The sequence below is a fragment of the Salmo salar genome, chromosome ssa10 (assembly GCF_905237065.1).
Source record: "Salmo salar chromosome ssa10, Ssal_v3.1, whole genome shotgun sequence".
Taxonomy (NCBI): Eukaryota; Metazoa; Chordata; class Actinopteri; order Salmoniformes; family Salmonidae; genus Salmo; species Salmo salar.
The window spans coordinates 43,638,765-43,666,468 of NC_059451.1; the positions used below are offsets into that span (position 1 = coordinate 43,638,765).

Here is a 27,704-nt window from a genome sequence, read left to right on the forward strand (position 1 = left end):
ATGTCACTGACGGAGCGGTAGGTCTGGATGGTCTCCAGCTGGTCCAGACACCAGTCCAGCTCCTCCATGGTCTCCATGGCCAGCTTCTGGTACGACTCGTCTGTCAACAGACACACAGACACAGGGCAGTAGTCAGCAGGGTACGGAGGGTGAAGGCAAGGTGAGAGAGGCTGGCAGGGGGCTGCTGCATGGTGGCCAAGCCTGGTGGTGGAGGGGGCACACGGCACAACGCTCCTTCATCCTAAGCAAGACTAACACTGAGGCTAACTGCTAACGGCTAGTGGGACGCCACAGCTGCTGCACTCTCTCTCTCACCCACCGTTACTTGCTCACTGACTGACTGACTGACTGACTCTCTCTCTCTCTCTCTCTCTCTCTCTCTCTCTCTCTCTCTCTCTCTCTCTCTCTCTCTCTCTCTCTCTCTCTCTCTCTCTCTCTCAGATGCACTGAATCCCCCCCAACTCATTTACATGAACCCAACTTTGAGAGCAGAAAACCGGCCCCCTCTCAGGAAAACATACAACTCTCAAGTCCTCAAATCAAACACGCATGCACTCATACACATTCCCATCATAAACTATGTGACACTTTGCACACCAAAGGAAATGTGATGTGTCTCTGTATAACAGTCACTTTACTCCTAGTTATATGTACATACAGTGAGCTCCAAAATATCGGGACAGTGACAATTGTTTGTTTTGTTTTGGCTCTGTACTCCAGCACTTTGATTTGAAATGTTACAATGGCTATGAGGTAAAGTGCAGACTGACACTTCAATTTGAGGGTATTTTCATCCTTATCGGGTGAACCGTTTAGAACTGTTACAGCACTTTTTGTAAATAATCCCCCCATTTTAGGGGACCAAAAGTATTGGGACAAATTCACTTATATGTCTATTAAAGTAGTCGAAACGTAAGTATTTGGTCCCATATGCATAGCACACAATGACTCCAAAAATTTGTTGGATGCATTTTCTGTTTGTTTTGGTTGTGTTTCAGATTAGGAGTATGATATTTATGCCTCTGTAACTTTCTCACTCATCATTATTCACGATTCATTCAGGATTATCCGTAATCATGGTATCATCCACATTACTGTAGAAGTGATTCTTATTTACAATAAAAGTGACTCCAAAATGACACAATTCATTTTTTACAATTCATTTCACTAAATAATTTGAAACACAACCAAAACAAACAGAAAATGCATCCAACTAATTTGAAGTCACAAGCTTGATGTAGTCATTGCATGCTATAAATATGGGACCAAACACTTCACTTTTGACTACTTTAATACACATATACGTGAATTTATCTCAATACTTTTATTCCACTAACCTGGGGGGATTAAGTACAAAAAGTGCTGTAAATTCTAAACGGTTCTCCCAATACGGATTAAAATACCCTCAAATTAAAGCTGACAGTCTGCACTTTAACCTCATAGTAATTGTATAATTTCAAAGTGCTGGAGTACAGAGGCAAACAAAAAACAACAAAAAATATGTCTCTGCCTCAATACTTTTGGAGCTTACTGCATCTATCTCAATTACCTCGTACCCATGCACATCGACTCGGTCCTGTTTATAGCCATGCTATTTTTGCTCGTTATTGTTATTCGTTATTCACTGTGTATTTATTCTTTGTGTCACTATTTAATATTTATCTTTAATTCTGAATTGTGGAAAAGGGCCTGTAAGTAAGCATTTCACTGTTAGTCTACACCTGTTGTTTACCAAGCATGTGACGAATAACATTTGATTTGAACAGAAACAAATACTACGAAAACATCAAGCACTTAATATAGATCTTCCACAATCTAGTAAAGCCTAACGACAGATTAATTCAGGTTGATGTCCCGCGGTAGCGCCGACCTTAGCGTGGCCGTGTAGAATGTTACCCCTGCTCTGATCTCCCAGCCATCAAAGGGGAGTGAGTGTTTGCATTCTGGCATTCTCGCACTCTGCTACAGCGAGAGGAGAGGAGAGGGACTGAGGTTGCCAGGCTGTTTGCAAACTCAATCAAACCTTTCCCCTTTAAGTCACAGGGCTGGAGGCAGGGGGTGGGCTGGGGTAAACCCTGGAGCGGAGTACTGAAGTCTGGAAGAGCTGGCCAGCTTCTATATTAAGGCCATCAGACTATTAAATAGCAATCACTAGCACATTAGAGGCTGCTGCCCTATATAGACTTCAAATCACTGGCCACTTTAATAATTGGAACAGTAGTCACTTTAATAATGTTTACATATTTTGCATTACTCATTCTACTGTATGTTAGTCTATGCCGCTCTGACGTTGCTCATCCAAATATGTATATATTCTTAATTCCATTCCTTTACTTTAGAGTGTGTGTATTGTTAGATATTACTTGCTAGTTATTACTGCGCTGTTGGAGCTAGAAACACAAGCATTTCGCTACACCCACAATAACATCTGCTAAACATGCGTATCTGACAAATAAAATTTGATTTGATTTGATTTAGATGGGACTCTGCTACTGTATATTAATGTTCTTCCACACAGTACTGCTCTCAATACACGTGATGTACTATGTTCAGATAGTAGATGTCACTACATTTTCAGTCTAGCTTGCAGTGTGTATACATGCTGCAGTGTTTTTCATACCTGATGTGGCAGCGGGTATCGAAGTTCTTGTGAAAATGCTAAGGCTCAAGTTGGGTTTTTATTTTCGTAATAAGACATGTTTTTCTTTTGAAGCCAGAAAGAGGCTTGTTTTCGCTACTTTCGTGCCTGTAATTGATTATGGTGTCATCTTGTAATGTGTCCCTGTGGCGTCATTACGTAAGCTGGACACTGTGCACCATGGGGCGCTGAGGTTAGTTACCAACTCCTGTAATTGATTATGGTGTCATCTTGTAATGTGCCCTGTGGCGTCATTACGTAAGCTGGACACTGTGCACCATGGGGCGCTGAGGTTAGTTACCAACTCCTGTAATTGATTATGGTGTCATCTTGTAATGTGCCCTGTGGCGTCATTACGTAAGCTGGACACTGTGCACCATGGGGCGTGAGGTTAGTTACCAACTCCTGTAATTGATTATGGTGTCATCTTGTAATGTGCCCTGTGGCGTCATTACGTAAGCTGGACACTGTGCACCATGGGGCGCTGAGGTTAGTTACCAACTCCTGTAATTGATTATGGTGTCATCTTGTAATGTGCCCTGTGGCGTCATTACGTAAGCTGGACACTGTGCACCATGGGGCGCTGAGGTTAGTTACCAACTCCTGTAATTGATTATGGTGTCATCTTGTAATGTGCCCTGTGGCGTCATTACGTAAGCTGGACAAAGTGCACAATGGGGCACTGAGGTTAGTTACCAAAGCCCTCACACATCACTGTATCCTCTATATGAGAGTGGGCTGGCCTTCCTTATCTCTTCAGGATATTAAATCATTGGTTTGTTTTTATTTATAAGGCCATTCTGAGACAGCTCCCATTTTACTTGTGTAACTACATTTTCCAGCAGACAAATGAAAACTCGCATGACTTTGTTTTGTTAATTGTGCCTAAGGCCTGTACAGAGCTAGGGGAAAAAGCGTTCCAGTTATCTTCCCCTTCCATTTGGAAGGAGCTTCACAAGGACCTGAAATAACAGGAGCTCGTCCCTTTAAATGAGTTTACATCTAGGTTAAACACTATGATAGAAAATGAAGTGGGGGGCTGTCAATGTTTTATCCCCTAGTTGCACCACACTTTCCAAAACCATCTTGGTGTTCAATGTGTAAATTGATGTTTTTCAACTGTAGTGTTTTGTGTTTTATGTTGTGAATGTGTCTGAAACTATTTTGGCCAGGTCTCTCTTTTAAAAGAGATTGTTAATCTCAACAAGACTATCCTAGTAAAATAAAGGTGAAATAAAAATGTAATAAATAGGCCTCCCAGGTGGCGCAGTGGTCTATGACACTGCATCACACTGCTAGCTGTGCCACTAGAGATGCTGGTTTGAGTTCAGGCTTTGTCACAGCCGGCTGCGAACGGGAGACCCATGGGGCGGTGCACAATTGGCCCACCGTCGTCCGGGTTAGGGGAGGGTTTGGCTGTTTCCTCCGAGACTTTGGTGTGGCTGGCTTCCAGGTTAAACGGGTATTGTGTCAAGAAGCAGTGCGGTGTGGCAGGGTTTTGTTTCGGAGGGCGCATGGCTCTCGACCTTTGCCTCTCTCAAGTCCGTACGGGAGTTTCAGCCATGAGACAAGACTGTAACTACCAATTGGATACCATTAAATTGTGGAGCAAAAGGGGTAAATAAAAAAGGTATAAATAATGACATGGTACAGTAGTTGTCAGTCACCCAAATCTCCACCTCCACCCTTAAACCTCCAGAGATGTTGGTTAGAGCTGCCTTGCTCTGTAAAAAAAACACAAAAAATGGAGTTTGCTATCCACAAAAAGCATTGCCTGATGTGAACCATGCCTCGAACAAAAGAGATCTCAGAAGACCTAAGATGAAGAATAGTTGACTTGCATAAAGCTGGAAAGGGTTACAAAAGTATCTCTAAAAGCCTTGATGTTCATCAGTCCACGGTAAGACAAATTGTTTATAAATGGAGGAAGTTCAGCACTTTTGTTACTCTCCCTAGGAGTGGCCGTCCTGCAAAAAAGACTGCAAGAGCACAGCGCAGAATGCTCAATGAGGTTAAGAATAATCCTAGAGTGTCAGCTAAAGACTTACATAAATCTCTGGAACATGCTAAAATTTCTGTTGATGAGTCTACGATACGCAAAACACTAAACAAGAATGGTGTTCATGGGAGGACATCCCGGAAGAAGCCATTGCTGTCCAAAAAAAACATTGCTGCACGTCTGAAGTTTGCAAAAGTACGCTTGGATATTCCACAGGGCTACTGGCATAATATTCTGTGGACAAATGAAACTACAGTTGAGTTGTTTGGAAGGAACACACAACACCGAGGGGAGAAAAAAAGGTACAGCACACCAACATCAAAACCTGATCCCAACTGTAAAGTATGGTGGAGGGAGCATCATAATTTGGGTATGCTTTGCTGCCTCAGGGCCTGGACAGCTTGCTATCATCGACGGAAAAATGAATTCCCAAGACATTTTGCAGGAGAATGTTAGGCTATCTGTCCGCCAATTGAAGCTTAACAGAAGTTGGGAATGCAACAGGACAACAACCCAAAACACTGAAGTAAATCAACAACATAATTGCTTCAACAGAAGAAAACACGCCTTCTGGAGTGGCCCAGCCAGAGTCCAGACCTTAACCTGATTGAGATGCTGCGGCATAACCTCAGTAGAGCAGTTCACACCAGACATCCCAAGAATATTGCTGAACTGAAAAAGTTTTGTAAAGAGGAATGGTCCAAAATTCCTCCTGACCGTTGTGCAGGATCTGATCCACAACTACAGAAAACGTTTGGTTGAGGTTATTGCTGCCAAAGGAGTGTCAACCAGTTATTAAATCCAAGGGTTCACATACGTTTTTCACCCTGCACTGTGAATGTTTACACGGTGTGTTCAATAAAGACATGAAAACTTATAATTGTTTGTGTGTTATTAGTTTAAGCAGACTGTGTTTGTCTATTGTTGGGACCTAGATGAAGTTTAGATCAAATTTTATGACCAATTTACACAGAAATCCAGGTAATTCCAAAGGCTTCACATACTTTTTCTTGCCACTGTAAATTACAGAAAATACACATCAAAATATAAATACAAAATGCAAGCAGAAAGAAAAACACGGTCATTAAAAACAAACACATTCATCAGTAATAAGGTCTTCAATCAGCTTTCTGAATTCCCTTAGAGGTACCAGAATATTACATTTAAAAACATGTTGAAGATTGTTCCACAATAAAGGTGCAAGAAAACTAAAAGCTGATTTACCTAACTCAGTAGAGACCAAAGGAATTCCCAGAGTTAACCATCCCTGAGACTGGGTGTGGTAACTCGTATGTCTAAAGTTTAGTTATGATGTTAGGTACAGTGGGACATTTTGTAAAAGGTCTTTATAAATGAAAACATAGCAATGTAACAACCTTCGTGACATCAAAGAGGGTTGAGGGTACTAAAATTGTTGCCCATATTGGCTACATCTCAGAAAGTGTCTAGAGGAGAAAAAACAAGGTTGTCCACTATCGGCATATCTTTTTATTATTGTCATCGAAATGTTAGCTGTTAAAATTAGATTCAACAATAATATTAAGGGATTAGAAATCTGTGGCTTAAAAACAAAGGTGTCATTGTACACTGATGATTCATGTTTTCTTTTAAAACCACAATTAGAATCCCTCCCCAACTTCAAATTTTTCAATTTATTTACTATACAAAATTCTTGCAACCAATAGAATGTTATATATATGAGGGATACAATCTTCCCAGCTCTGCAGATTATGCTGTGAGGAGGCAGAGACATTAGATAATTTATTTTGGTACTGTCCATATGTAGCTCGTTTTTGGTCACAGGTGCAGGAATGGTTGAAGAATTGCAACATTTGCCTAGAACTAATGCTGCAGATAGCAATACTGGGTGATTTGAAAAGCCATAGGCAATCAATCAATAATATAATCAATATTTTAGCAAACATTTTTATATTTAATTTACAATCTGTAGAAGCTATGAGAATAGAAATGTTCAGTACTTTTGTGAAGCATCACAGCACAGTTGAAAAATATATGGCGAATAGAAATCCAAAATGGATGGTGTTAAGAGATAGATGGGAGGGGTTGAATGGAGCTGAAGGGTGGGACAAATAACAAGATAACCATTGTAAAACATACAGGGTCTGTAAAATGTATATAGGTTCAGAAATGTTGTGAAATAGCACAGTTACAAATAGAAATCAAACTGGATCGACATCAGAAATAGAGGAAGCACTAAAAACAAACAAAATATAACTATTGTAAAATAGATTGTGTCTGTAAAATGTATATATATATATATATATATATATATGTATAAACTGAGGGTAGAAGCCTAAGTGTTATTGTTTATTAGTTTACTCCAATTGGGGGAAGGGTAGTAGGGTTTGCGGGGGATAATAAAGGTATATTTGTCACGTCCTGGCCAGTATAAGGGTTAATTGTTATTGTAGTTTGGTCAGGACGTGGCAGAGGGTATTTGGTTTATGTGGTTCGGGGTGGTGGTTTTTCTAAAAAGGGCATTTGATTTATGTATTCCGGGGTTTTTGGGCACTGTTCCTTGTTTATGTAATTCTATGTTTAGTCTAGGTAATCTGTTTCTATGTTGAGTTAATTGGGGTGGACTTCCAATTGAAGGCAGCTGTTTGGTGTTGCCTTTGATTGGAAGTCCTATATTAGTTGGGTGTGTTTGTCTGTGTATTTGTGGGAGATTGTTTCTTGTCTAGCATGTATGAGCCTGAGAAGACTGTCGGTATATCGTGAGTTCGTTTTGTTGTTTTTGTGTTCATTTTGATTTAATAAATGTTCAAAATGAACAAACACAGTCCTGCTGCATTTTGGTCCTCCTTCACCGACGATAACCGTGACAATATTCTAAAAAAAGTATGTATATTGTCGTGTCTTTGGCATCATTAAAGTGAAGACTGTTATTTTATCAAATCAATTCTCTGTAATTATTATTACGTGATTAAACTAATCATGTAAATGTAATTAACTAGGAAGTCGGGCACCAAGGAAAATCTTCAGATTACAAAGTTATAATTTCTCTAATATAACTTAGTCTTCTAATTAATGAATTATTCTTTACCTCACGTTAGTCTCATTCCAAACATCGTAAATTGTTGGTTATCTGCACAAACCCAGCCTTTACTATGAATCATCCATACACCAATTGTCTTAATCATTTATTTACTAACTAACTAAATAATCACAGAAATGCATAAACAAACAACACAGTAGATATGGTTACAAGGAAATTATATGGGAGGTTCCCTAGTGGGCTAAGCCGATATGACGGTTTGGTGGACAAAGGGAAGTGGGTGTGGACTGAGAAGGGCGGGAAAATCAAAAATGAGTCATTACACAGTTAATAATTATATTAATGGAAATTCCAATCCTTTGCACATGAACGCTCACTCATTCGGGAATAATTGCAATCAATATATATTTACGCTCAGTGTGTCGTTGTGATCTCTGTTGGAATCGTCCGGCTTTCTGTTGGAAAGTTCATCCAAGCGTCTCTCTGCTTCCCTGGAGTCTTTCGTGGTTAGAATGGATACTTCAGAGTACCATTCAGAAATGTTCTTATATATAGATGTTTCAGCGGTTGTCGGTCTTCGCATGTCAGGTTGACATAATTTCCAGCTGCAGACTAGTAATTAGTATCGAAGATTTGCTCTTATTCTGTCGATAGTCTCAGAGTTTAACCATTTCCACCCGTGTAGCCAATGCTCCACGTGGTATGGTTAGGAATTCAACAACCATTACAACCTTAACTTATACTGAGGTTTTTGTGGTCTCTACTCAACCTTCGCCCCCTCAGCTACCGAGGTACGCATGGTCTGAAGAGGATTTCTTCAGATGGGGGTTTTATTCGTAACAGTAGAAAAGGTCTGTCCCATGAGCCAGATCATGTCTGTGCTCATGGGTGCGGGCCAATGACTTAGTTAAACTTTAAAGGGAATACAATTCTCTCACATTAATGGTTTAACATAGCATTACATAATTTCACAAATAGTTTCATCTTTACTCATTCATTTTATACAATAATTAGACGCAAACCTCATAACGGAGGCACCTTTATAAACAAAGTTATGGTAATGTGGCTGTATTGTCTTTCATGAGGTCACAAACATTAAACAAAATGGACCGGGTCGTAGCTGGCTTCTCCACCGACCGTTTACACATTCTCCAAAACATGGATATTGTTCTGTTCTCAAGTTCTGTGATGTAGAAGTTCCTTTGTCCTACTTTGAAACTCTCTCTATATATACTGCATGGCCAAGAGGAGAGAGTCTCCTGCAGGAATTTACCACCTGAGATAACAGAACCTGGGTGTAGGGGAGTGAGAGAGAGAAGGATGCCACGATATATACCCAGAAAGGGCCACAATATCTATATAGGTATGTACATGTGTGTATATGTATGAATGTTTATGTATGCATATACAGTTGATGTCAGAAGTTTACATACACCTTAGCCAAATACATTTAAACTCAGTTTTTCACAATTCCTGACATTTAATCCTAGTAAACATTCCCTGTCTTAGGTCAGTTAGGATCACCACTTTATTTTAAGAATGTGAAATGTCAGAATAATAGTAGAGAGAATGATTTATTTCAGCTTTTATTTCCTTCATCACATTCCCAGTGGGTCAGAAGTGTACATACACTCAATTAGTATTTGGTAGCATTACCTTTAAATAGTTTTACTTGGGTCAAACATTTCGGGTAGCCTTCCACAAGCTTCCCACAATAAGTTGGATTAATTTTGGCCCATTCCTCCTGACAGAGCTGCTGTAACTGAGTCAGGTTAGTAGGCCTCCTTGCTCGCACACACTTTTTCAGTTCTGTTTCAGTTTCAGTTCACACATTTTCTATAGGATTGAGGTCAGGGCTTTGTGATGGCGACTCCAATACCTTGACTTTGTTGTCCTTAAGCCATTTTGCCACAACTTTGGAAGTATGCTTGGGGTCATTGTCCATTTGGAAGACCCATTTGCGACCAAGCTTTAACTTCCTGACTGATGTCTTGAGATGTTGCTTCAATAAATCCACATAATTTCCCTCCTCATGAGGCCATCTATTTTGTGAAGTGCACCAGTCCCTCCTGCAGCAAAGCACCCCCACAAAACGATGCTGCAACCCCCGTGCTTCACGGTTGGGATGGTGTTCTCCGGCTTGCAAGCCTGCCCCTTTTTCCTCCAAACATAACGATGGTCATTATGGCCAAACAGTTCTATATTTGTTTCATCACACCAGAGGACATTTCTCCAAAAAGTATGATCTTTGTACCCATGTGCAGTTGCAAACCGTAGTCTGGCCTTTTTATGGCAGTTTTGGAGCTTTGGCTTCTTCCTTACTGAGCGGCCTTTCAGGTTATGTCGATATAGGTCTCGTTTTACTGTGGATATAGATACTTTTGTACCTGTTTCCTCCAGCATCTTCACAAGGTTGTTCTGGGATTGATTTGCACTTTTCACACCACAGCACGTTCATCTCTAGGAGACAGAACATGTCTCCTTCCTGAGCGGTATGACGGCTGCGTGGTCCCATGGTGTTTTTACTTGCCTACTATTGTTTGTACAGATGAACGTGGTACCTTCAGGCATTTGGAAATTGCTCCCAAGGATGAACCAGACTTGTGGAGGTCTACAATTTTTTTTCTGAGGTCTTGGCTGAATTATTTTGATTTACCCATGATGTCAAGCAAAGAGGCACTGCGTTTGAAGGTAGGTCTTGAAATACATCAACCGGTACACCTCCAATTGACTCAAATGATGTTGATTATCCTATCAGAAGCTTCTAAAGCCATGACATCATTTTCTGGAATTTTCCAAGCTGTTCTTACCCACTTGAATTGTGATACAGTGAATGATAAGTGAAATAATCTGTCTGTAAACAATTGTTGGAAAAATGACTTGTGTCATGCACAAAGTAGATGTCATAACCGACTTGCCAAAACTATAGTTTGTTAATAAGAAATTTGTGGAGTGGTTGACACCAACCTAAGTGTATGTAAACTTCCGACTTCAACTGTATATGGATATTATATTTACCCACAAAATATATGGGGGATTGGAAATGATGCAGACAATTACATTGATGGAAGCAACAATCTTTCCGCAATATTAAGTTGTTCCACCCCTACATTTTTTTATGAATAAATAAAAATTGTCACCCATAATAAGGCACAATGCTCTATGATAAACTGCCTCTAATGGCTTTAATGAAGTGACAGCTTCATGATGTCGCCATAGCCTAGGATCGATAGGAATGTCGACTGAATAATCTGCATTCTACTATTTAGCGGAAGGCAGGACCTATTTTTTTTCTTGAATATTTTATTTTTGCTTTCTCCAATTAAGAACATTCAAAACAAAAGTGAAAAGATATTAGACAACAATTGGACAAAGTGACAGTAACAGACGAGCGTAAGAAAAAATTTTTAAAATAACAATAATTATATATACAAAAATACAATAAATAAGTCATAATAAAGAGTAAAATAAAAAATAACACTAACTTTACTTGAGTAACCAATGTCACAGTTTGTAGTTACACAAGTGAAGACAACAAATCTAATATTTTCTAAAGAAACTTGTGATACACATCAGATGTCATTGTTTTTTAAATTTAATATCTGTGATGTGCTAGATGCCTTGCTTAAGATTATTGTAAAAATAAATCCACTGGAGCTGATATGCTTCATCCATTGTTGCTGTAGCTCTCTGCCACCTGATTGCTGAATTTTTTACGCATATTTTTTAACTGACTGTTATATCTGGTACTATCCTCAAGGTTTGGAAGGCAGCCCATGTACTCCTCCTTCACAGATGGTGACCCTTCTAAACTTTCTTGCCAAGCTAAAATAATAAAATCCTTGATTCATTCTCAGCTAAGATCTTTCTTATCTTATATACTGCTCAAAAAAATAAAGGGAACACTTAAACAACACATCCTAGATCTGAATGAAAGAAATAATCTTATTAAATACTTTTTTCTTTACATAGTTGAATGTGCTGACAACAAATTCACACAAAAATAATCAATGGAAATCCAATTTATCAACCCATGGAGGTCTGGATTTGGAGTCACACTCAAAATTAAAGTGGAAAACCACACTACAGGCTGATCCAACTTTGATGTAATGTCCTTAAAACAAGTCAAAATGAGGCTCAGTAGTGTGTGTGGCCTCCACGTGCCTGTATGACATCCCTACAACGCCTGGGCATGCTCCTGATGAGGTGGCAGATGTTCTCCTGAGGGATCTCCTCCCAGACCTGGACTAAAGCATCTACCAACTCCTGGACAGTCTGTGGTGCAACGTGGCGTTGGTGGATGGAGCGAGACATGATGTCCCAGATGTGCTCAATTGGATTCAGGTCTGGGGAACGGGCGGGCCAGTCCATAGCAATTATGCCTTCCTCTTGCAGGAACTGCTGACACACTCCAGCCACATGAGGTCTAGCATTGTCTTGCATTAGGAGGAACCCAGGGCAAACCGCACCAGCATATGGTCTCACAAGGGGTCTGAGGATCTCATCTTGGTACCTAATGGCAGTCAGACTACCTCTGGTGAGCACATGGAGGGCTGTGCGGCCCCAAAGAAATGCCACCCCACACCATGACTGACCCACCGCCAAACCGGTCATGCTGGAGGATGTTGCAGGCAGCAGAACTTTCTCCACGGCGTCTCCATACTCTGTCACGTCTTTAACGTGCTCAGTGTGAACCTGCTTTCATCTGTGAAGAGCACAGGGCGCCAGTGGCGAATTTGCCAATCTTGGTGTTCTCTGGCAAATGCCAAACGTCCTGCACGGTGTTGGGCTGTAAGCACAACCCCCACCTGTGGACGTCGGGCCCTCATACCACATTTGTGGCCTGCTGGAGGTCATTTTGCAGGGCTCTGGCAGTGCTCCTCCTTGCACAAAGGCGGAGGTAGCGGTCCTGCTGCTGGGTTGTTGCCCTCGTACGACCTCCTCCGCATCTCCTGATGTACTGGCCGGTCTCCTGGTAGCGCCTCCATGCTCTGGACACTACGCCGACAGACACAGCAAACCTTCTTGCCACAGCTCGCATTGATGTGCCATCCTGTATGAGCTGCACTACCTGAGCCACTTGTGTGGGTTGTAGACTCCGTCTCATGCTACCACTAGAGTGAAAGCACCGCCAGCATTCAAAAGTGACCAAAACATCAGCCAGGAAGCATAGGAACTGAGAAGTGGTCTGTGGTACCCACCTACAGAACCACTCCTTTATTGGGGGTGTCTTGCTAATTGCCTATAATTTCCACCTGTTGTCTATTCCATTTGCACAACAGCATGTGAAATTGATTGTCAATCAGTGTTGCTTCCTAAGTGGACAGTTTGATTTCACAGAAGTGTGATTGACTTGGAGTTACATTGTGTTGTTTAAGTGTTCCCTTTATTTTTTTGAGCAGTGTATAAGGATTATATACATATTCAATCAATGTGATGTGGGGGGAGATTCTCCATATAGTCAATAAAAGGTTGCCAAATTCTGTAAAATGTCTTTAACTTATTTCTCAAGCAGTAAGTGATTTTCTCCAGAGTGATACAACCATTAACTTCCGATAGCCACATTGCAACTGGCAGGGAGGAATCCGATTTCCATTTCAAGGCAATACATTTCTTGGCAATCGCTAGCAATATTTCTGTTAGCTTTATAGTATGGCTTTGCCTAAGATTGGTGTTAGTAAAGTTACCCAGTAGACAGACCTCTGGGTCTAAAGGGAATGCAACCCCATGAATTGAGGATATGGCATCGCATACCCCCTGCCAGAAACCGTGTAATTTTGAACACTGCCAAGGTGAATGGAGAAATGTTCCTTCATCTGAGCCACATCTAAAACATAGGGAGGAGATATCAGGGTTGAACTTGTGCAGTCTAGATGGGGTGATATGGAGCTGATGGAGGAAATTAAACCGGATCAGTCTGTATCTGGAGTTCAATGTGGATGTAACACCATCCCTGAATAGGTCACTCCATAGACCCTCATCAAGATCAATACCCAGATCTTTTTCCCATCTAAGTCGGGGTTTATCTTGCTCAGGCAGTGTTAGTCCTGACAAAAGAGCATCATAAACACGGGAAATGGCCTTGAACAGTGGTTGGTCTGCGTGGCAGAGTTGTTCAATAGGTGACATGGGAGGACATCCTGGATGTCAAAGGATCCTGGACGTGGGAGGAGATCCAGGCCGGAAGGGATCGCCTCCCATGGGAACAGGTGGAAGCAGCGAGGGAGGAACAGCGACGAGATCGGGAGGCACGGCAACGAAGGAAGCCCGAGAGGCAGCCCCCCCCTAAAAATATGTGGGGGCACACGGAGAGTTTGACAGAGTCAGGGTGGAGACCTGAGCCAACTGCTTACCGTGGGGAGCGAATGACGAGGCAAGCACCGTGTTATGCGGTGATGTGCACTGTGTCGCCAGTGCGCACATACAGGCCAGCGCGATCTGTGCCCACGCCCTGCAGTTGTCGAGCTGGGTTGAGCATCCAGCAAAGACGGGTTGTACCAGCCATACGCTCCAGACCTCCAGTGCGCCTCCACGGCCCAGTATATCCTGCGCCAGTTCTGCGCACTGTGTCGCCAGTGCACCTGCACAGCCCAGTTCGTCCTGTTCCAGCGCTCCGCACTTGCCGGGCTAAAGTAAACATCCAGCCAGGACGGGTTGTGCCAGCCCTAAGCTCCAGACTTCCAGTGCGCCTCCACGGCCCAGTATACCCTGTGCCAGCTCTGCGCACCCGGTCTCCAGTGCGTCTCCCCAGTCCGGTGAGACCTGTTCCAGCTCCACGAAAGAAGCCTCCAGTGATGATCTGTGGTCCGAAGCCTCCAGTGATGATCCATGGCACAAAGCCTCCAGTGATGATCCATGGCCCGGAGCCTGTAGTGATGATCCATGGCACGAAGCCTCCAGTGATAATCCATGGGCCGGAGCCTCCAGTGATAATCCATGGCACAAAGCCTCCAGTGATGATCCATGGCCCGGAGCCTGTAGGGATGATCCATGGCAGGAAGCCTCCAGTGATGATCCATGGCCCGGAGCCTGTAGTGATGATCCATGGCACGAAGCCTCCAGTGATAATCCATGGGCCGGAGCCTCCAGTGATAATCCATGGCACAAAGCTTCCAGTGATGATCCATGGCCCGGAGCCTTTAGGGATGATCCATGGCACAAAGCCTCCAGCAGCGGCCTGCAGTCCGGAGCCTCCAGCGGCGGTCTGCAGTCCGGAGCCACTAGCGGCGGCCTGCAGTCCGGAGCCTCCAGCGGAAGTCTGCAGTCCGGAGCCTCCAGCGGCGGCCTGCAGTCCGGAGTCTTCTGCGGCGGCCTGCAGTCCGGAGTCTTCCGCGGCGGCCTGCAGTCCGGAGCCTTCAGCGGCGGTCGGCAGTTCGGAATGATCCGCGGTCTGGTTCCTCTGGTGACACAGAAGCGGGGGGATCAGCGGGCGGAGTGGGGGCTACGCCCCGATACCAGAGCCGCCGCCAAGAATAGATGCCACCCGGACCCTCCCCTATAGGTTCAGGTTTGCGGCCGGGAGTCCGCACCTTTGGGGGGGGGGCTACTGCTTCATCCATTGTTGCTGTAGCTCTCTGCCCCCCATACAGTTAACCACATCATTTACAACTAGGGTTGCAGCAGATGACCTGGCCTAAAACCGACTGCTGTACATTTAGAACACATTCCAAAGATAAGAAAGATCTTAGCTCAGAATGAATCAAGGATTATATTATTTTAGCTTGGCAAGAAAGTTTAGAAGGGTCACCATCTGTGAAGGAGAAGTACATGGGCCGCCTTCTAAACCTTGAGGATAGTACCAGATATAACAGTCAGTTAAAAAATATGCGTAAAAAATTCAGCAATCAGGGGGCAGAGAGCTACAGCAACAATGGATGAAGCATATCAGCTCCAGTGGATTTATTTTTACAACAATCTTAAGCAAGGCATCTAGCACATCACAGATATTAAATTAAAAAAACAATGACATCTGATGTGTATCTCAAGTTTCTTTAGAAAATATTAGATTGTTGTCTTCACTTGTGTAACTACAAACTGTGACATTGGTTACACAAGTAAAGTTAGTGTAGTTTTACAGTTAGATGGGTGACATTATGACTTGGCATCCCATATTTGTGGGTTTGATTACAGGCTCAAAATGGCCAGAAACAAAGAACTTTCTTCTGAAACTCGTCAGTCTATTCTTGTTCTGAGAAATGAAGGCTATTCCATGTGAGAAATTGCCAAGAAACTGAAGATCTCGTACAACGCTGTGTACTACTCCCTTCACAGAACAGCGCAAACAGGCTCTAACCAGAATAGAAAGATAAGTGGGAGGCCCCGGTGCACAACTGAGCCAGAAGACAAGTGCATTAGAGTGTCTAGATTGAGAAAGAAATGCCTCACAAGTCCTCAACTGGCTGCTTCATTAAATAGTCCTGACTTGAAATAGTCTGGGTAGCCATTTGACTAGATGTTCAGGAGTCTTATGGCTTGGGGTAGAAGCTGTATAGAAGCCTCTTGGATCTAGACTTGGCGCTCCGGTACCGCTTGCCGTGCGGTAGCAGAGAGAACAGTCTATGACTAGGGTGGCTGGAGTCTTTGACAATTTTTAGGGCCTTCCTCTGACACCGCCTGGTATAGAGGTCCTGGATGGCAGGAAGCTTGGCACTGGTGATGTACTGGGCCGTACGCACTACCGTCTGTAGTAACAGGCAGTGATGCAACCCGTCAGGATGCTCTCGATGGTGCAGCTGTAAAACCTTTTGAGGATCTGAGGACACATGCCAAATCTTTTCAGTCTCTTGAGGGGGAATATGATTTGTTGTGCCCCCTTCACGACTGTCTTGGTGTGCTTGGACAATGTTTGTTTGTTGGTGATGTGGACGCCAAGGAACTTGAAGCTCTCAACCTGCTCCACTACAGCCCCATCGATGAGAATGGGGGCGTGCTCGGTCCTCCTTTTCCTGTAGTCCACAATCATCTCCTTTGTCTTGATCACGTTGAGGGAGAGGTTGTTGTCCTGGCACCGCACGGCCAGGTCTCTGACCTCCTCCCATAGGCTGTCTCATCGTTGTCAGTGATCAGTCCTACCACTGTTGTGTCATCTCCAAACTTTATGATGGTGTTGGAGTCGTGCCTGGCCGTGCAGTCATGAGTGAACAGGGAGTATAGGAGGTGACTGAGCACGCACCCCTGAGGGGCCCCCGTGTTGAAGATCAGCGTGGCGGATGTGTTGTTATCTAACCTTACCACCTGGGGGTGGCCTGTCAGGAAGTCCAGGATCCAGTTGCAGAGGGAGGTGTTAAGTCACAGGGTCCTTAGCTTATTGATGAGCTTTGAGGGCACTATGGTGTTGAACGCTGAGCTGTAGTCAATGAATAGCATTCTCACATAGGTGTTCCTTTTGTCCAGGTGGGAAAGGGCAGTGTGGAGTGCAATAGAGATTGCATCATCTGTGGATCTGTTGGTGTGGTATGTGAGCCATGACCAGCCCTTCACACATTTCATGGCTACAGACGTGAGTGCTACGGGTCGGTAGTCATTTAGACAGGTTACCAAAGTGTTCTTGGGCACAGGGTCTATGGTGGTCTGCTTGAAACATGTTGGTACAGTATTACAGACAGGGAGAGGTTGAAAATGTCAGTGAAGACACTTGCCAGTTGGTCAGCACATGCTCGAGGACCCGTCCTGGTAATCCGTCTGGCCCAGCGACCTTGTGAATCTTGACCTGTTTAAAGGTCTTACTCACATCGGCTGCGGAGAGCATGTAAATGACGCAGAATTGCATGAAATGCGTTTCTAAAAAGCCGATTTTTTCCCCCCATGTGTAGAAACCCTAAAAACACCCCTGCTCAAATGTAGCCTATACCACATTGCAAACATTATTGTGGCTTTATTATAAAGAGAATTTTTCTTCAACAGTAGATTTACCACGCATCCAATTGCATCTTGGTGCACGGATTTGTTTACAGAAAATGATGGTGTGCTGGGAAGGGGGGCTACGAAAAAACCAAAGCCACGGGGCCTATCATTTCTTAATCCGGACCTGGCTGGGGGAACAGCTGTGAAAAGGCCCAGTAAGTCAGTAAGTCTAAAATGTCTAGCTCACCACACACACGTAAGAGGGGGGTTTCCACCAACTCTCATCCACACATACAGTCACACGGAGCGCTCTGATCACAGCCCCGGACACATCTGGCCTGCAGAGACTCACAGCCAGGAAACACACACACACACACACACACACCTAAACAATTTCTTAGCAAATACTTGAATGCAAACATAAACGCTCCTTCAAACAAGGAGTTCAACATCCAAGTGGACAGAGAGGAAAGAGATGTCAGTGATCTCTCTCTTTCTCTCGCACCCTCTTATTTTATTTATTATTATTTTTACCTTCTTTATATTTACCCCTTTTTTCAATACATTTTGTGATATCCAAATGGTAGTTACAGTCTTGACCCATCGCTGCAACTCCCGTACAGATTCGGGAGAGGCGAAGGTCAAGAGCCGTGCATCCTCCGAAACACAACCCTACCAAGCTGCACTGCTTCTCAACACACTGCTCACTTAACACGGAAACCAGTCACACCAATGTGTCGGAGGAAACACCATACACCTGGCGACCGTGTCAGCGTGCATGCCTTCCATAGGAGTCGCTAGAGCGCGATGGGACAAGGACAACCTGGCCGGCCAAACCCTCCCCTAACCAGGACGACACTGGGCCAATTGTGCACCGCCTCTTGGGTCTCCCGGTTGCGGCCGGCTGCATCACAGCCTGGGATTGAACCAGGATCTGTAGTGACAGAGCTATCACTACAATGCAATGCCTTAGACCACTGCGCCACTCGGGAAGCCCACTCTCAATCTCTTTATCTGGTTGTGTGTGTGACAGCTGTGATTGAGACACTCCTCAGAGATCTACTTAGTTTCCTGTAGAGGATGGGAGATGGGGGGGCTCAGTTTCACCATCAACCATTAAACTACTGACAGTAAACTCACTGACAACCGGTTAGAACACACAGGACAGATGTTGTTTTCGCCCAGTCATAAACCCCCAGTAGTCCCTGGAGAGAGACAGGCACAGGACACTGGTCCTCTAGGGCCTATCGCTCACACACACACACACACACACACACACACACACACACACACACACACACACACACACACACACACACACACACACACACACACACACACACACACACACACACACACACACACACACACACACTTTTGCTCTCTCTGTCTCTCTACTATTTCTCTCTCTCATCTCTCTATTCCCACCAGAAGAGATTATAACTCTACTCTGAGGAATTCTATCTTTCTTATCAGCACTGCAACAGCACTTTCTCTGCAGCACCAAATCATGTGCAAATAAGGGAGTACCATGTGCTAATTACCCACATCAAATAACCACACAAACTGGGACGTAGGTTCATACAAGGCTGTGATCTGATCACTTTCATGTATAACAACCATCAAAAAAAGGTGTTGAGTAACTCTTTCTAACAAAGGTGAGTGACAGGAAGCCTGGCTTTTCTCTATTTGTGTTCCAAATGGCACCCTAATCCCTATATAGTGCACTACTTTTGACCAGGGACCATTGTGACAGGGTGACAGGTTCATTGTATTTATCAATCACATGATGAGTTATTAATTAGTGTGTGAGTGTGTGTGTGTGTGTGTGTGTGTGTGTGTGTGTGTGTGTGTGTGTGTGTGTGTGTGTGTGTGTGTGTGTGTGTGTGTGTGTGTGTGTGTGTGTGTGTGTGTGTGTGTGTGTCATCGTGAATAGTATATCCCCACAGCTGGGTTTAGTTGAATCAGTTTCTTAATCTCATTGCTATTAGAACAAACTGTCCTAAATGGCTGAAATGTTAAATTTCAACTGCAGGAACACTTGTTGACAAATTGAACATTTGGAGGAATTGAATTACAGCACATTCTGCCCAAATTATATTAGTCTAACAGGGCCATACATACACTAAACAAAAATATAAACGCAAGATGGAACAATTTCGAAGATTTTACTGAGTTACAGTTCATATAAGAATTCATTAAATTGAAATAAATTCATTAGGTCTTAATCATATTTTGGTCACAAATACCTTAAAAAACAGTAGGGGCGTGGATCAGAAAACCAGTCAGTATCTGGTGTGACCACCATTTGCCTCATGCAGCACAACACATCTCCTTCACATCGAGTTGATCAGGCTGTTGATTGTTGTGGCCTGTGGAATGTTGTCCCACTCCTCTTCATTTGCTGTGCGAAGTTTCTGGATATTGGCGGGAACAGGAAAACACAGTCATATACGCCGATCCAGAGCATCCAAAACATGCTCAATCAGTGACATGTCTGAGTATGCAGGAGGTGGAAGAACTGGGATATTTTCAGCTTCCAGGAATTGTGTACAGATCCTTGCGACATGGGGACGTGCAGATGACAGAGGATGAATGGCATGACAATGGGCCTCAAGATCTAGTCACAGTATCTCTGTGCATTAAAATTGGCATTGATGAAATACAATTGTGTTTGTTGTCTGTAGCTTATGCCTGCCCATTTCATAACCCCAATGCCACCATGGGGCACTCTGTTGACAATTCTGCCATCTGCCAGGTACAGTTGAAACTGGGATTAATCCGTGAAGAACACACTTCTCCAGCGGGCCAGTGGCCATCAAAGGTGAGCATTTGCACACTGAAGTCGGTTTCGACACTGAACTGCAGTCAGGTCAAGACCCTGGTGAGGCAACTAGCATGCAGATGAGATTCCCTGAGACGGTTTATGACAGTTTGTGCAAACATTCTTCGGTTGTGCAAACCCACAGTTTAAACAGCTGTCCAGGTGGCTGGTCTCAGGCGATCCTGCAGGTGAAGAAGCTGAATGTGGAGGTCCTGGGCTGGCATCGTTACACGTGGTCTGCGGTTGTGAGGCCAGTTGGACGCACTGCCAATTTCTCTAAAACGATGTTGGAAGCGGCTTATGGTAGAGAAATGAACATTCAATTCTCTGGCAACAGCTCTGGTGGACATTTCTGCAGTCAGCCTGCCAATTGTACGCTCCCTCAAAACTTGAGACATCTGTGGCATTGTGTTATGTGGCAAAACTGCACATTTTTGAGTGGCCTTTTCTTGTCTCCAGCACCTGTGTGCACCTATGTAAGGTGCACCTGTGTAATGAACATGCTGTTTAATCAACTTATTGATATGCCACACCTGCCAGGTGGATGGACTTTCTTGGCAAAGGAGAAATGCTCACTAACAGGGATGTAAACACATTTGTGTATAACATTTGAGAGAAATAAGCTTTTTGTCTGTATAAAACATTTTGGGGATCTTTTATTTCAGATCATGAAACATGGACCAACACTTTACATGTTGCGTTTCTATTTTAGTTGAATGTAATTATAATACTAGAAGTTCTGATACTGCAGTTCACAGTGCAGACTCTCTCTGTGTGTGTGTGTGTGTGTGTGTGTGTGTGTGTGTGTGTGTGTGTGTGTGTGTGTGTGTGTGTGTGTGTGTGTGTGTGTGTGTGTGTGTGTGTGTGTGTGTGTGTGTGTGTGTGTGTGTGTGTGTGTGTGTGTGTGTGTGTGTGTGTGTGTGTGTGTGTGTGTGTGTGTCTTGATGGGCACTTGAGGACACTCAGAGAATGCGTGCATATTTAGAACTTCTCCTGGTCCAATAAGGACTTGATCAGTTTAACAGTTAAATACACTTAACATTGAATGTGGTTTAAATCATTCCCAAGCAGCCTTCTCTATTATGTCTCCCTTCATAAAGGCATTCATTATGTCAATAGGACTTTTTGATTAAATAAAGTTGAAATACTGTAACAACCAAAACAAATAAAACAAGGCCCATTTGAGAGGAAGTTATTGTGAAATTCAGAGGGAAAGCATGCCTACAAGTTTGCCTAGCACCTTGTTTGGTTAACATTACAGAGAAACATGTAGTGTTCATAAAGGGACATGAGAGCCTTTTCTTCCTGATTTGTTTTCATTGTAAGAGGGGAGGAATTGAAACTCTGAACCTTGCCAAGCATTCTTAATGCACCACTGACAAACATCTGAAAAGTAATATATTTTTTCTCTCATGCTTCAGAAAAGAGGGGGGGGGGGTGACAGTGAGGGTTTGCATGCATCTGCACTGGGCTGAACCATAAGGCCAAACCATAAGGCCAAACCATGAGACTGAACCATAAGGCTGGACCATAAGACTGAACCATAAGGCCGAACCATGAGACTGAACCATAAGACTGAACCATAAGGCCGAACCATGAGACTGAACCATAACGCCGAACCATTAGACTAAACCATAAGGCTGAACCATAAGGCCGAACCATCAGGCTGAACCATAAGGCTGAACCATAATAGTGAACCATAAGGCTGAACCATAATGCTGAACCATAAGGCTGAACCATAAGGCTGAACCATAATATTGAACCATAAGATTGAACCAGCAGGTTGAACCATCAGGCTGAACGATAATACTGAACCATAAGACTGAACCATCAGGCTGAACCATAATACTGAACTATAAGACTGAACCATCAGACTGAACCATCAGGCTGAGCAGGGCTGCTGCTGGCAGGGGAATACTAGAAGGGAAAGGCAGCCTTCCACTTTATGTCTGTGCTGACGTCAATGGCATAATTCAAATACTTACTGGGTGCACGCTTCCAGCTTTCAGAACCTGCTCTAGGGCAGGCCACACACCAAAACCTGACATGGACTTTTATGAAAACTGGAGGGGAGTTGTGAAGCATGAAATCACATGTTGTTTTGTTATATTTTATGATGACAACTGTTTTTCTGGAATTAGATTAAGGACACAGTTTCCATCAGCAACAAAAAATCTAAAAGTATTTCAATCGATGAACAGTGTAAGAGATGTTTTTGTGTTTGTGGGGTGAAGTTTAGATGAAGTGGAACAATCCTGACAGGATAATATAGACTAAAGAGCTGTGAGGTCTGACCAGGATAATAAGGTTACTACAGACGAAAGAGCTGTGGGGTCTGACCAGGATAATAAGGTTAATATAGATTAAAGAGCTGTGGGGTCTGAACAGGATAATAAGGTTAATATAGACTAAAGAGCTGTGGGGTCCGACCAGGATAATAAGGTTACTATAGACTAAAGAGCTGTGGGGTCTGACCAGGATAATAAGGTTAATATAGACTAAAGAGCTGTGGGGTCTGACCAGGATAATCAGGTTAATATAGACTAAAGAGCTGTGGGGTCTGACCAGGATAATCAGGTTAATATAGACTAAAGAGCTGTGGGGTCTGACCAGGATAATCAGGTTACTATAGACTAAAGAGCTGTGGGGTCTGACCAGGATAATAAGGTTACTACAGACGAAAGAGCTGTGGGGTCTGAACAGGATAATAAGGTTAATATAGACTAAAGAGCTGTGGGGTCTGACCAGGATAATAAGGTTACTATAGACTAAAGAGCTGTGAGGTCTGGACAGGATAATCAGGTTAATATAGACTAAAGAGCTGTGAGGTCCGACCAGGATAATAAGGTTACTACAGACTAAAGAGCTGTGGGGTCTGACCAGGATAATAAGGTTAATATAGACTAAAGAGCTGTGGGGTCTGACCAGGATAATCAGGTTAATATAGACTAAAGAGCTGTGGGGTCTGACCAGGATAATCAGGTTAATATAGACTAAAGAGCTGTGGGGTCTGACCAGGATAATCAGGTTAATATAGACTAAAGAGCTGTGGGGTCTGACCAGGATAATAAGGTTACAACAGACGAAAGAGCTGTGGGGTCTGAACAGGATAATAAGGTTAATATAGACTAAAGAGCTGTGGGGTCTGACCAGGATAATCAGGTTAATATAGACTAAAGAGCTGTGGGGTCTGACCAGGATAATCAGGTTACTATAGACTAAAGAGCTGTGAGGTCTGGACAGGATAATCAGGTTAATATAGACTAAAGAGCTGTGAGGTCTGACCAGGATAATCAGGTTACTACAGACTAAAGAGCTGTGAGGTCTGAACAGGATAATCAGGTTAATATAGACTAAAGAGCTGTGAGGTCTGACCAGGATAATCAGGTTACTATAGATTAAAGAGCTGTGCGGTCTGACCAGGATAATCAGGTTAATATAGACTAAAGAGCTGTGGGGTCTGACCAGGATAATCAGGTTAATATAGACTAAAGAGCTGTGGGGTCTGACCAGGATAATCAGGTTAATATAGACTAAAGAGCTGTGAGGTCTGACCAGGATAATCAGGTTAATATAGACTAAAGAGCTGTGGGGTCTGACCAGGATAATCAGGTTAATATAGACTAAAGAGCTGTGGGGTCTGACCAGGATAATCAGTTTAATATAGACTAAAGAGCTGTGGGGTCTGACCAGGATAATAAGGTTAATATAGACTAAAGAGCTGTGGGGTCTGACCAGGATAATCAGGTTAATATAGACTAAAGAGCTGTGGGGTCTGACCAGGATAATCAGGTTAATATAGACTAAAGAGCTGTGAGGTCTGACCAGGATAATAAGGTTACTATAAGACAACCCTGTGTGTGTGTGTGTGTATGTGTGTGTGTGTGTGTGTGTGTGTGTGTGTGTGTGTGTGTGTGTGTGTGTGTGTGTGTGTGTGTGTGTGTGTGTGTGTGCGTGTGTGTGTGCGTGCGCGTGTGTGTGTGTGTGTGTGTGTGTGCCTGTGTTGGCCTAACCAAAGTGAGGTCATTCTTCCAGAGAAGCTTTGAAGGTGTATATGATATGTGTGTGTCACATATCACAAGAACCAATAAAGTTTTCACAATCTCACACACTCCTTGCCTGGAAACCTTCCCCTTCTGTAAATAATACAGAGGACTATTAAGAACTGCAGGCCCTGGTTTTATCACTCCTGGACTACTAACCAGTTATATGGTCAAGTGCTTCAAAGAAGGACATAGGCAAATTCCAATTGGCCCGGGCCAGAGCAGCCAGAGCAGCTGGCCCTTAAATGTACACGGACGGCTAAGATCAATAACATGCATGTCAATCTCTCCTGGCTCAAAGTAGACGAGAGATTGACTGCATCACTCACTACTTGTCTTTGTGAGAGGTATTGACAGGTTGAAAGCACTGAACTGTCTGTTCAAACAGCTAACACACAGCTCAGACATCCATACATAGATATTTTCACAGTCCCCAAGTCCAGAACAGAGGATGGGAAATGCACAGTACTGCATAAAGCCATGACAATATGGAACTCTTTCCACATCAAGTTACTCAAGCTAGCAGTGAAATCAGATGATAAAAAAAAGATAAAACAGGGGCCTCCCGAGTGGCGCAGCGGTCTAAGGTACTGCATCTCAGCGGTCTAAGGTACTGCATCTCAGCGGTCTAAGGTACTGCATCTCAGCGGTCTAAGGTACTGCATCTCAGCGGTCTAAGGCACTGCATCTCAGCGGTCTAAGACACTGCATCTCAGCAGTCTATGGTACTGCATCTCAGCGGTCTAAGGTACTGCATCTCAGCGGGCCAGGACACCGCATCTCAGCGGTCTAAGACACTGCATCTCAGCGGTCTCGGGCACTGCATCTCAGCGGTCTAAGACACTGCATCTCAACGGTCTAAGGTACTGCATCTCAACAGTCTAAGGCACGGCATCTCAGCGGTCTAAGGTACTGCATCTCAGTGGTCTAAGACAATGCATCTCAGCGGTCTAAGGAACTGGATCTAAGCGGTCTAAGGTACTGCATCTCAGCGGTTTAAGACACTGCATCTCAGCGGTCTAAGACACTGCATCTCAGCGGTCTAAGAAACTGCATCTCAGCGGTCTAAGACACTGCATCTCAGCAGTCTAAGGCATTGCATCTAAGCAGTCAAAGACACTGCATCTCAGCGGTCTAAGGTACTGCATCTCAGCGGTCTAAGACACTGCATCTCAGCGGTCTAAGACACTGCATCTCAGCGGTCTATGACACTGCATCTCAGCGGTCTAAGACAATGCCTCTCAGCGGTCTAAGATACTGCATCTCAGCGGTCTTAGGTACTGCATCTCAGCGGTCTAAGACAATGCATCTCAGCGGTCTAAGGCACTGCATCTCTGCGGTCTAAGGTACTGCATCTCAGCGGTCTAAGGTACTGCGTCTCAGCGGTCTAAGGCACCGCATGTCAGCGGTCTAAGACACCGCATCTCAACAGTCTAAGACACTGCACCTCAACAGTCTAAGGCACTGGATCTCAGCGGTCTAAGGTACTGGATCTCAGCGGTCTAAGGTACTGCATCTCTGCGGTTTAAGACAATGCATCTCAGCGGACAAAGGTACTGCATCTCAGCGGTCGAAGGTACTGCATCTCAGTGGTCTAAGGTACTGCATCTCAGCAGTCTAAGGCACTGCATCTCAGCAGTCTAAGGCACTGCATCTCAGCGGTCTAAGACACTACATCTCAGCAGTCTATGGTACTGCATCTCAGCGGTCTAAGGTACTGCATCTCAGCGGTCTAAGACACTGCTTCTCAGCGGTCTAAGACACTGCTTCTCAGCGGTATAAGACACTGCATCTCAGCGGTCTAAGGCACCGCATCTCAGCGGTCTAAGACACTGCATGTCAGTGGTCTCGGGCACTGCATCTCAGCGGTCTAAGACACTGCATCTGAACGGTCCAAGGTACTGCATCTCAGCGATCTAAGGTACTGCATCTCAACAGTCTAAGGCACTGCATCTCAGCGGTCTGAGGCACTGCATCACAGCGGTCTAAGGCACTGCATCTCAGCGGTCTAAGGTACTGGATCTCAGCGGTCTAAGGTACTGCATCTCTGCGGTTTAAGACAATGCATCTCAGCGGACAAAGGTACTGCATCTCAGCGGTCGAAGGTACTGCATCTCAGTGGTCTAAGGTACTGCATCTCAGCAGTCTAAGGCACTGCATCTCAGCAGTCTAAGGCACTGCATCTCAGCGGTCTAAGACACTACATCTCAGCAGTCTATGGTACTGCATCTCAGCGGTCTAAGGTACTGCATTTCAGCGGTCTAAGACACTGCTTCTCAGCGGTCCTAAGACACTGCTTCTCAGCGGTATAAGACACTGCATCTCAGCGGTCTAAGGCACTGCATCTCAGCGGTCTAAGACATTGCATGTCAGTGGTCTCGGGCACTGCATCTCAGCGGTCTAAGACACTGCATCTCAACGGTCTAAGGTACTGCATCTCAGCGATCTAAGGTACTGCATCTCAACAGTCTAAGGCACTGCATCTCAGCGGTCTGAGGCACTGCATCACAGCGGTCTAAGGCACTGCATCACAGCGGTCTAAGGCACTGCTTCACAGCAGTCTAAGGCACTGCATCACAGCATCACAGCAGTCTAAGGCACTGCATCACAGCATCACAGCAGTCTAAGGCACTGTATCACAGCGGTCTAAGGCAATGCATCACAGCGGTCTAAGGCACTGCCTCTCAGCGGTCTAAGACACTGCATTTCAGCGGTCTAAGGCACTGCATCTCAGCAGTCTAAGGTACTGCATCTCAGTGGTCTAAGACACCGTATCTCAGCGGTCTAAGACACTGCATCCTAATGGTCTAAGGTACTGAATCTCATCGGTCTAAGGAACTGCATCTCAGCGGTCTAAGACACTGCATCTCAGCAGTCTAAGACACTACATCTCAGCAGTCTATGGTACTGCATCTCAGCGGTCTAAGGTACTATATCTCAGCGGTCTAAGACAATGCATCTCAGCGGTCTAAGGCACTGCATCTCAGCGGTCTAAGGCACTGCATCTCAGCGGTGTAAGACACTGCATCTCAGCGGTCTAAGACACTGCTTCTCAGCGGTATAAGACACTGCATCTCCGTGGTCTAAGGCACTGCATCTCAGCGGTCTAAGACACTGCATCTCCGTGGTCTCGGGCACTGCATCTCAGCGGTCTAAGTCACTGCATCTCAACGGTCTAAGGTACTGCATCTCAGCGTTCTAGGACACTGCATCTCAGCGGTTTAAGGCACTGCATCTCAGCGGTCTAAGACACTGCATCTCAGCGGTCTAAGACACTGCATCTCAGAGGTCTAAGGCACTGCATCTCAGCGGTCTAAGGTACTGCATCTCAGCGGTCT

At 44.3% G+C, this 27,704-nt stretch overlaps 1 protein-coding gene across 4 annotated transcripts in view; it reads right to left on the bottom strand.

The window, feature by feature from the left end:
• Positions 1 to 27,704, bottom strand: part of pde4ba (phosphodiesterase 4B, cAMP-specific a) — a 336,700-nt gene that overhangs the window by 23,433 nt on the left and 285,563 nt on the right. For all 4 annotated transcript variants that reach the window (XM_014123403.2, XM_045687797.1, XM_014123404.2 and 1 more), the window contains one exon: positions 1 to 100. This exon is cut by the window's left edge and continues 13 nt beyond it. In XM_014123403.2, coding sequence (XP_013978878.1) covers positions 1 to 100 — 100 coding nt within the window. The remainder of the gene's footprint in view (positions 101 to 27,704) is intronic.